Consider the following 11,292-nt stretch of genomic DNA (forward strand, 5'->3'; position numbering starts at 1 on the left):
GCACACGAAGGGAGGAGTTGTCCAACCTGCGAGGGCTGCCGTCTTGGCTGTCTGGGTGTCTAGAGGGCCTGAACCCAAGGCTCCAGCACAAACCCACGGTTCAGAGGGAGAAACGTCAGACCAGAAGTTAAAACTTAGCTGCACACACTTGCTTCTGGCTGAGGACCTGGAATTTCCGAGTGTCCCATCAAACACCCTGAATTCATTTCTTCTATCAAATGAGGGCACCACCACCCGTTCAAGGTGGCTGTGAAAATTCAACAGAGGAAGGTGACAACATCCTGACGAATTGTGCACCCCGACTTTGGGCAGAGGAAACTCTCTTATGTATCAGTTGAAGACAAATGTAAGAAATTCCTCATATTATTATTTCTCAAGATGACCATGGGAAGCAAAGAGATCACACAATTTCTTTGCGTCACAGTCAACAGTGGATGGCCAATAACCTCTGGAACAAGCTTAAATCTCACTCAATACAGAGGCCCATCCTGGCACATGCTCAGACTCTCTGTCACAACCCGGGTCAGATCCTATTATAGAAAGTGGCTCTTCACAACTAAACGAATTCCCACCTGCAGCCCCTGCTTGGCTTTTGCAAGAAATTTATCTGATACCATAAAATTCCAGTCCGGAAGGAAGGAAGGGAAGAAGGAAGGAAGGAAGACAAGGGTGGGAGAAAAAATTGATTTATAGTAAGTTCATAAATCCCCTAGAGCTTATTAAAAGGCGATATGACTTTCTCCCTTTAAAAGATAGCAATCTATATTTTGAAAGTCAGAAGTTCTGTGGGATAAAAATGGATACGAGGGAACTTTGAGAAAAGAAACAGAGAAGGTATTGGGACAAAAAAAGGGGGGGTGTCCCTGTTTCAATTCAACCATGTTTCAATTCAAGGATTAACTGAGAAACCACAAAGTGTGTCATCACTGGGCGCAGTGGGAAGCAAGGCACAAACCCAAGCAACTTTGACACAAGGTGGCCAGGGAGGTCTGTGGTGTGGGAGGTGTTGGCTAGAGTTCACCGACAGAGAGAGAAGAGGGTTTTCAGTTGAGCTGCAAGGCGAAGCAGTGGTGACACACTTTTGGGCAGAGCACACGGCCTAAACAAACGCTGGGTGGGTGACAACGCAAGCTTTCAGCAGAGAACCGGAAGTGGCTCCCTGTACCAGGAGTGCGGAATGTGTGCAGTGACAACACAAGCTTCCGGCAGAGAACCGGAAGTGGGCCCGTGTCCCAGGAGCTTGGGATATGTGCAAAGAGGAAATGCAAAATAAAGCTGGAAAATTCGGTGTGGGTGAAAGAAAGAAAAGGTGGGAGCCCGTGTGAGCTGTGGTAGGTCTTTGAGCAAGGAATCATGGTCCGTTTTGTCCCCAGGCACCTGGTCAGGCAGCAATGGACTGGACAGGAAGAGATGCAGTGGGCAGGAAGGCTGATGGGAAGGCACCTGCCTTCATCCTGGGGTGGGGCGGTCACTGATAGCTCTTTGTAAGCAAGGGCTGTCTTCTCCCAGAACTGGAATCAGCTTAAAACGAGGTAGATTGGATAGCAGAGGCCCTGAAGACTAGAGAGGGGGACCCAAGGGTAGGAACAGAACCATTTGGATAGATCGCGGGGGTGGGGGGGACAGTACAAAGTCAAAAAGTTAGTAAGAAATTCTCAGAGGGGCCGACGCCGCGGCTCAATGGGCTAATCCTCCGCCTGCGGCACCAGCCTCCTGTGTTCTAGTCCCAGTGGGGCCGGATTCTGTCCCAGTTGCCCCTCTTCCTGTCCAGCTCTCTGCTGTGGCCCAGGAGTGCAGTGGAGGATGGCCCAAGTGCTTGGGCCCTGCACCCCATGGGAGACCAGGAGAAGCACCTGGCTCCTGGCTTCGGATCAGCACGGTGCGCCGGCCGTAGCAGCCATTTGGGGAGTGAACCACTGGAAGGAAGACCTTTCTCTCTGTCTCTCTCTCTCACTGTCCACTCTGCCTGTAAAAAGGAAGGAAGGAAGGAAGGAAGGAAGGAAGGAAGGAAGGAAGGAAGGAAGGAAGGAAGGAAGGAAGGAAGGAATTCTCAGAGGAAGCCACGGACCCAGGAGTTGCCGGGGACGGATGGCGCATCCCGCAGCAATGCAGCAAGCTCTGAGCATGCAGGAAACCATGGCGAGGTGGACCCCAGCAGCACTCCCCAGCCTGGGGCAAATTCAAAATCAGACCGGGACTGGCTAGAAAAAGGGACTCCCACCTCTGTCACCTCCAATACGGTCTTGGTCATGGGGTCTGCAGATGGCCGAGCAGGCCAGCATGTCAACCTGTGCCCCATCATATGAACTGGCGGTGGCACTGTGTCGACCACTGGCAGCTGACAGATCACCTCCCTCTGCAGAAGCACCTCTGAGACCTTGGGGAAGGGATTTCCTGCAGGCAAAGATATTTCTGCAGGCGGCTAGGGGATTTGAAACACACTTTCACATACATCATCCCACTGGTCATCGCACCAGCTCAGAGAACTTAAGCTGATTTAAGTTCTCAGGATAAGACACAGCTCTTGCTCACAAAGAACAAACAGCCTCCCTGCCTTCTGTGCCTCTTTCTGTCTTTCCATCCCATCCATTCCTACCTGATCTCCTGTGCCTGGAACCAAAACTAACCATGAGCCCTAAGGCAGGCACTCATGCTCCCTGTAGAGTCCAGAGAAAATGTCATCCTCAAGACCAAGTAGTTACCTACTGGTGGGACCTGAGGAGCCAGGAAGTGGCCAGGACACTGGGCTTTTGTTGGGACCCCTTTCCCCACCAAGGCATGGAAGACAGACTCAAGTGAGTTGGAGGTGGACTGGAGCAAGAGGACAGAGGTAAGACAGAGGTCCAGAGGAGTCCCCGTGCTCTAGCCAACCCTCAGGCCCCAGTCACACGCCTGGAGGATCAGTTATCTCCCCAGGGCAGCCAGGCAACTTCTGCTGAAAGGAACACACCACCGGTGAGCTCCAGGACAAGGCATTCTGGCACCCTCTACACAGCTGACAGGGCAGCAGGTCTGCCCAACAAACCAGCCCTGCCCACCGAACAACAGTCTGGGATTTCCGCAACAAGTTCCGCATGTCACCACCTCTGCACTTCTGCTACAATCCATGCCTCGTGCCTGGAATACCTTTCCTCTTCCTCTCCATTTGCTGAAACCCTACCCAACCTTTCTGGCCTCGGTGCCACCTCCATCTAGAACCGCCCACAATCCCCCAACCTAAATTAACCCTCCTTTAACCTGCAGAGCCCCTATAACAAGGTATATCATAGTGCGGCGGCCTCATCCCCATTCTCTATCAACACTGCATTGTAAAATCCTGGAAGGCAACAGCACCACACAGAAAATGTTGTACCTAGGCGTGCTCGACCCTTGTCTGTCCCTCTGAAGGCTGATCTTTCCCCCTTACCCTTACCCATCTTATCCCATTGACACATGCCTTGGTGTTCCTTCACCACTATGGCAACAGCCAACCTAATGCCATGAGGGATCCATTCTGCTGTAACTGGCCCCTAGACCCCTGCCTTTGTGCCTGTCACTGGTAAGGCTGAGAGCAGGCAGGCACATCCACCAGTCCCTCACTTTCCATGAATGAGCATGTGATACGGGCCACACCGAGGGAAGGTCTGGGACATCAAATCAGTGCTTTGCCTCAGGCCCTTCTCAGCTTGACCGCAGCGTGGAGCTTCATCATCCCAGAATTCCTACCCCTTGCCCCTGCGCAAGTGGTCATGGTCCTTCCCCTGAAGAACTTATTTCTGTAGGAGTTAAGAGCCACATGGTAGCAAAGGCTCCTTCCTCCCTCAGACAGCATGCACGTTCTGAAGGAGCAGTGATTTAAGCTAAGCTCCATAAGACAGCAGGGCAAAGAGCTCGCTTCGGGCTTGGTGGTCACGGATGATTGCAAGGGGACTGTGTCTTTCCAGGTCACCTTGAAGAACCACTAAAGGCTGCGGTCAGGAAAGAAGTACGAGAACCATCTGGATGAGGTCAGGGTGTGCGAAGAAGGTGGAAGCCACAACGCAAGGAGGCCCAGTTTGACAGAAGCAGCCAATTTAAGAAGAGAGCAGAGGTCAAGGCCAGCTCACAGAGGGCTTCAGTAAAAGGAGCGGAGAGCCACTGAAGTTCTCAGAATAAGAGAACTTTGTGGACAAAATGCAGGTTTTGTTTTGTTTTGTTTTGGGAACTGGCTTAATTGGCCAGGAAAAATGGGCTTGAAGAAGATCTGATACCCTGAAAAACGATAGGGTATTTGTTGCAGTAAAACAGCCTAAAGGAAACAGCACAAACTAGACAAAGTGAAATGAAAGGGGAACCACAATCCGTCAAAGGTTTGCGTGCTTTGGGAATGAGGGATCTCCTACCACCGGCACCATTTTTTGCCTGATGAGACAGAGAGAGTTTCAGACTCTCAACAGAGCCATGTTCTCTGCCACGAGGTACCCAAAGCTTCCACAGAGTTTTACTGGTGCAAAAACAGGCAGCGAGAATGCCACTCACTCTGGTCGGTTTCACTGGGAACTAGGCAAAGTCCTCTTCTAATCTTCAGCCAACGTATTTATTCAATGCGAAACTCACTACATTAATTTTTGAACATAATAAGAGAAGAAATCATCAATTTTAGAAGCACATATACGAGTTGCCTCGCACAGGAGAGAACACGAATCCCATTAGTTAAAAATAGCAGTTGCGCTCACTTCCCCCCACATGCTAATTTTAATAAACTTACTCTGAAATTAGCCTGCCACTAGGAAGATAGCTGCTCATCAAAAAATGCTCCCAGTAAGCACTCGGCTTGCCTTGCAAGACGTCAAGTGCTCCTCTGGAACTCTCAACAATGCAGAGTTCCACATAAGACTTCGCACCAGACTCGGCTGCCCCCAGAACTCCGATCACACCCAGTACTCCCTCTCTGCAGCCTCCCATCAAGGATCACCTTGGACTCACTCTACTCCCTCCTTTCAGTCCAGCTAGCTATGAAATCCTCTAAGGGTCTTCCTTCAAAATGTTGTCCATAGCCATGCCTTTTTCTATATTCTCACTTCATTCCTTCCAGCAGCCAAGAATTCATCTACTTGACATTGATCGCACACCGAAAACAGACAAGGCACAGAGCTAGGTGCTAAGGCTACACACAACTAACACATGCCCCTGCTCTCAAAGAGTTCAAGATCTTCTGAGCCCAGTGGGGAGGGAGATGAGCTGAAGTTACGCAGAAAATCATGAAGTGAGTGGTGTAAGTCAGGTGCAATGGGAGTGACTAGGAACTGAGGGTGACTGAAAACACTAGAACACTGGTAGCGCATGCTAACTTGCCTTTCCCTGCTTCTTGGCATAGCCAGCAAGTTTGTTTTCATATTGCCACTGCCTGGCACCATGCCACACAGACAACAGAGGCGACACACCACAGAGTTCTGTGGAGACAAATCTCTCCCAAGTATTTTCACCAACTTCTGCTCCAGCTCAAAAAAAAAAACACCCCGGGGCACTTCAACAAGTTCATGGAAAATGACATGGAAAAGTAAATTTACTTTGACACACAAAAAAATTGAAATCTATGCAGTTTTTCTCATCCTATGCATTTTCATGAGCTTTTCCAAGACCCCTCCTCTGCATGGATTTAAATTTTTTGTGTACCAAAATAAACTTGTCATTTACTTGCATTTTCCTTGGAGGTTTTGAAGTCCCACCAGATTATCAGTCACCCTCCTATCTGGCTTTTGAAATCCTTCATCTCTGGTCCCCCCTGGCTATCCAACTCGATTTCTGTTCTACATCACTAACAGCTTCTGCTGCTATCTGGAGCAGCTACTCAAAAGCCAACCAGCAGCCCCGTGTTGACTTCTGCTTCCGGTCAAACCTGCCCTGCCCTCTTCATCATGGTTTCAATTACATCTCCCTAACGACACGATGTTGCACACCTCCTCGCGGATTTACTTGCCATCCCTAGCTTCAATGCAGTGTGCATTTGACTCTTGCCTACTTAAAAAAAAAAATGAAGTTGTTCCCGTATTGAGTTATGAGCACTCTTTATATATTCTAGCTACAGGATTTGTGTTCTGCATGTATTTTTCTCTCCACCTGGGCCTTATCTTTTCATTTTCTTAATGGTCTTTCAAAGAGAAGGTTTTAACTTCAATAAACTCGAATTTACTCATTTTTTTTCTCTTTTACAATTTGTGTTTATCATGTCTTAAATCCTTCTTACTTTTTAATACAACTCTCCCAATTTTAAGTTGGGCATGTGCAGCTAAAGACATATCCCCAAGGCCAGTGCTGTGGCATAGCGGGCAAAGCTGCCGCCTGCAGTGCCGGCATCCCATACAGGAACCAGTTCAAATCATGGCTGCCCCACTTTCAATGCAGCTCTTTGCTGTGGCCTGGGAAAGCAGTAGAGGATAGCCCAAGTCCTTGGGCCCTTGCACCCACATGGAAGACTTGGAAGAAGCTCTTGGCTCCTGGCTTCAGATTGGTGCAGTTCTGGCCGTTTCAGCCAATTGAGGAGTGAACCAGCAGATGGAAGACCTCTCTCTCTGCCTCTCTTTCTCTCTCTCTGTAACTCTGCCTTTCAAATAAATAAATAAAAATCTTAAAAATAATAAAAGTTTACATCCCCTTGGCTCCCTTGCAGCTAGGTATGGTCACATGGCCAAGCTCTGACCAATGAGATATCAACAGAAATGGTACAAGCAGTTCTCCAGGCATCCCTATTAAAGAAAAACCTCTTGCCCTGGGCTTCCCCAATCTTTCTTACCTTTTCCCAAGTTGGGGCACACGCAAACACGCCGATGGAGACCTTACCCACTGGCATGGTGAAGCAACAAGACAGAAGTCATCTAAACTGTTAAAGACGTGCAGAGCAGGACTGCAAGCCCAGCCCAGCCCACCACGCTGTCACATGGAAGAGGCACCAATGTCTGTCTTATTTAACCAACCGTATTTTGAGGGTAAGAGTCTTAACTACAGTAGCTTATACTTCATCCTAACGAATGCAACCTTCTTTCTTGGAAAGTAAAAACAGTCCCAAATTCCTTGAACCCAGTCTAGTGTTGTGTGATGTGTCTATGCAGACAGTTACACAGTTCTGGAATGATCTGGGGAAGCAGCACTAAATGGGCAGATGCCCAGGGTTCACTGTCCTCACTCTGCCTCATGGCCATTGCAAACACCGCATACAACATGCTCAAAGCAAATAGACCAGTTGCTCTCTAATTAACCAACCAAAACTCAAACAGTGAAACCGAAGGAGGCTTCGTGCGTCATAGGGCAGTGGGCTGAGTGATGACCAAGACTTTCCCCCTTGCAAATAAAAAATGATTGATCGTCTGCCAGGCTGCATTTTGTGATTTCTCCAACGCCGAAAGCTCACCTCGGGTGCTGACAAGCAATCCGCCCCTCCTCAGACAGTTAATTTCCAGAACAGAGCACCAGCCATGCTTCTTTCACACGCATGGCAGTGTTGACTTCAGGGCCTGGGACAAGGCTGTAATTCCGCTTGTTATGCGAAAAATATAAGATAAAACTGATCTCTGTAAGATCATTTTAAATGAAAACGGTTTCCTAGAGGCAAGCAGAGGATGCAAACTGATTGAAAGGGAGCGTGGAGCACAGGGCACAAAGGGTAATGAAGGGAGAATCCAGGTAGGAGGCAGAAACCAAGACTTCTGCAGAAACAGTGCAAAGTCGCTTCGGCCCAGGTCAGGTGCGCGGTGACATCTCACAGGGTTCCTTCCGCCGGGTCCCCAAATCACTTCCTAACACCAGCAGCCACTGCCCACTGTATTCCCTGAATCCACCTGGCTGGGCACCAGACTCAGTCCATACCTGCAGAATATGAGTGGGCAGCGGGACCACCTGGCAGCTTGTAAGAAAGGCAGACTTGGCACCCCAGACACCTCAAGTCATAGGTTCATGGATTTCTTGGGGCTGTTGCAACAAATTACCACAAACTGGCCGACTGGAAAACAGACAGTTCTCCCACAGCTGGGAGGGCAGACGTCCACAATGCAGGGGACAGCAGGGCTGGCTTCCCCTGCAGGCTCTGTTGGAGGATCTGTTCCTTCCTCTTGCAGCGCCCATGGTTGCTGGCCACTCTCGGCCATCGTTGGCTGGGAGCTGCCTGACTCCAACCTCGGTCTCTCTTTTCTCTGAGTCTCAAATAGGGACACCAGTCATTAGATTCAGCGCCCAAGCTAGATCCAGGATGATCTCATTGCAAGATGCCTAACTTCATTATATCTGCCAAGACCCTACTTCCAAATAAGGCCACACTCACAACTACAGGGTGTTTGGACTTGGTCAGATCTCCCTGGGGATGAGGTACACAATTCAACCCACAACAGTAGATTTGGGGTGAGACTCCGGCACTCAAATGACTCTGGTGGAAGTGATCTACCCTGAGTAACACTGGTCCAGTCGCTGAAGATCCAAAGATAGGTAAGAACTAGTAAGATGGCCGGCGCCGCAGTTCACTAGGCTAATCCTCTACCTAGCGGCGCCGGCACACCGGGTTCTAGTCCCGGTCAGGGCGCCGGATTCTGTCCCAGTTGCCCCTATTCCAGGCCAGCTCTCTGCTGTGGCCAGGGAGTGCAGTGGAGGATGGCCCAAGTGCTTGGGCCCTGCACCCCATGGGAGACCAGGAGAAGTACCTGGCTCCTGCCATCGGATCAGCGCGGTGCGCCAGCCGTGGCAGCCATTGGAGGGTGAACCAATGGCAAAGGAAGACCTTTCTCTCTGTCTCTCTCTCTCACTGTCCACTCTGCCTGTCAAAAAAAAAAAAAAAAAACAGTAAGATACAGGCGGACAAACCAGTAACTAATACACAAGGTGATGTCTGGTCCCCAGTAGGTTTCTAGGCTCAAACTCTGCCCCTTTCATTTACAGCTCTGAGGTTCTGAGCCAATTCCTTAGCCTGCCTGAGCCATACTTCCCTCATGCAGAATAAGAAATACTTGCAACCTCATGCCCCTATGAGACAGCAGCCACGTAAAATGCTTACCACCGAGGATGCACTCAAAGAATGCCCGTTGTTACCGTGAAAGCAAAAAGCACATTGCGCTGATTGTCACATCCGCCCTGGCCCCTGGCTGTGTGCCCGCTACATCCCAGGTCTTTAATGGATTCTGGTAGAAGACAAAGAGGCACTACTCTGGAGAAGCCAAGCCGGGATAGGCAGGGCAGCTCCTGAAAGACCCATTTCAGGATCCACCGACTTACTCAAGAAGCATGTGCTAGAACACACAGCCCAGTAGGTGACCAATCACTACAACACAACAGGCTCAGTGCAAGGTGGAGGTGAGTGTGCCATCAAGACCACACTCAGGGACATCCCACGCAACTGAGCTCTTGGGGACATTCCATCTTTTCGTGTCCTCTGTTTATTGTGTGACCCTCCTCCCAGACTATACCGGGAAGCCTAGGAGTTCTTGGAAGGCAGGAGGCACTGTCCTGTCTTGTTGACCCCTGACTCCTAGTAGGCACTGATCCATGTGTTGGAGTCATGAAGCATTCTGCTGCAACTTCAGAGCCTACCACATCCAGTCTCCTTGACTATGAAGTAGGAAATTTGAAAATTATTAACTTTTTTTGAAAAATAGAGACCAAAAGACAGACAAAGAGAGAGAGCTAGCTCTCATCTGCTGGCTCTCTCCCCAAATGCCTGCAACAGCCAGAGCTGGGCCAGGTGGAAATCAGGAGGCCTCCCACAGGTGGCAGGTGCCAAAGCACTTGAGCCATCACCACGGCCTCCCGGGGTGCTCAGACACTCCCACAGGAGCTGTGTCCCACTGGTGCTCCGAACGCCTGCCTGTGCCTGGGACACTTGATGATGGGCCCAGAGACAAGCTCCCCAGGGGTCTGTCCCTTGACAGAAACCGGACAGTCGGAGGAGAAGGAGGCAGTCTGCAACACCATATGGCATAAGACTGCACGGTTAGAGCAATACTGAACAAGCTAAGCTAGAGTAGGCGCTGTAACATTCTTCAGAAAATGACTCCAGGAGAAAGAGCATAGGGTTCTTTTCTAACACCCAACAAGGAAGAAAAGAGGTAAACTCCGCGGGGCATTGCGTGCACGGGAGTGAAGACAGGAGCTCCCAGCTGGTGTTGGGGTGAATGGGAGACGGAAGAATTTCCCTGGGGTGGTCTGGACGGCAGGGTCACACGGGGAATGGCTCACCTGGGCAAGGACCACATCAGCATCCCCTCCCAGGCCTAACAACTCTTAGGGCGGACTGAGGCGGGAAGAGCACCCCAGGGGTGCGTTTAAGACAGTATCGTTTGGGGCCCTGTGTTCTCTGCGAAGCCCTCCTGCACCTGCGTCCCATTCTTTTGATAAATGAACCTTCCACACAACATCCCAGGCGGCGCAAAGTAGACCCGTGTTGATGGAACTGCCGCGCACGGACCGCAGCTGCAGGTAACCCCACCTGGCGCAGGTGTTACCCCAGGACCCGGATTTTCCTCCCCGACACCGCCTTTCCGTTTCAGGACCAGGCGTCCAATCGCTTGGCTCCAAAGCAGCTGTGACTGGGCAGGCAGGTGGGACTTGGCGCCTTCTCCTCCCGGATCCCAGGGCGCCGCGTCCGCTCCAGGGCCAAACTCTGCCCTGGAGGAGGCCCCTCCCCAAAGGCCAGCCCCAGATGGCGCGGGCCCCAAAGTGCGGGCGGAAGAGCGCACTCGGCGGGGCGCGGGGGGCAGCGCGCCCCCGCCCCGGCTCGGCCTCGCTGGGGGCGCGGGCCCGGGGCTGGCGGCCGCTCGGCCCGGCCCATCCCGCGCGGCCGGCCGGCGCCTCGGCCTCACCTCGCTCACCAGCCCCTGCCAGTCGCTCTCGGTGCGGTCGCCGTTCATGGCCTCTTCCTGCGTGCGCCGCCGGGCGGCACGGACGCCCTCCGCCACCGCCTCCCCGCGCCGCCGTCGCCGCACCCGGGCCCGCGCGGCCCCGAGAGGGCCCGGCGCCTCCGAGCCGCCGCGCCGCCGCCTCCCGCAGCCGCCCGCGCTGTTGGCTCCACGTCAGCCTCCGCGGGAGGAAGGGGAGGAGGAGCCGCGGCTGGCCGGGGCCGCAGCTGGGCCCCAGAGCGCCCGCCCCGCGTCGCCGACGCCGTTGGACTCCGACCCCGGGACCCCCGGCCCAGGGCCCCACCTCGAGGGAAGGAGGTGGCAGGGGTCCCCCGTAATTACCGCCCTCCCGAGCAGGAAGGGGCCTTGGAGACAGGTCTGTGTCCCTCCCCAAATCCAGCCACCTGCTGACCAGCATCACTCCTGCCACTACAGAGTAAGCGCCCCAAGGGCAGGTCTG

General features: G+C 52.2%; 1 protein-coding gene across 4 annotated transcripts in view; it reads right to left on the minus strand.

Annotated features, from left to right (window-relative positions):
* CCDC149 (coiled-coil domain containing 149) overlaps positions 1 to 11,006 on the minus strand; it is a 94,186-nt gene extending 83,180 nt beyond the window's left edge. The window contains exon 1 of one of the 4 annotated variants that reach the window (XM_089326995.1): positions 10,797 to 11,006. In XM_089326995.1, coding sequence (XP_089183121.1) covers positions 10,797 to 10,844 — 48 coding nt within the window. In that variant the 5' untranslated portion in view covers positions 10,845 to 11,006. Of the gene's footprint in view, positions 1 to 10,423; positions 10,521 to 10,796 lie in introns of those variants that run through there. The other 3 variants (XM_008274661.5, XM_017350540.4, XM_089326996.1) reach the window with 3 other exon arrangements.
* Positions 11,007 to 11,292: the final 286 nt, after the last annotated feature.

The sequence above is a fragment of the Oryctolagus cuniculus genome, chromosome 2 (assembly GCF_051225735.1).
Source record: "Oryctolagus cuniculus isolate XC-2025 breed Fujian yellow rabbit chromosome 2, ASM5122573v1, whole genome shotgun sequence".
Lineage (NCBI taxonomy): Eukaryota > Metazoa > Chordata > Mammalia > Lagomorpha > Leporidae > Oryctolagus > Oryctolagus cuniculus.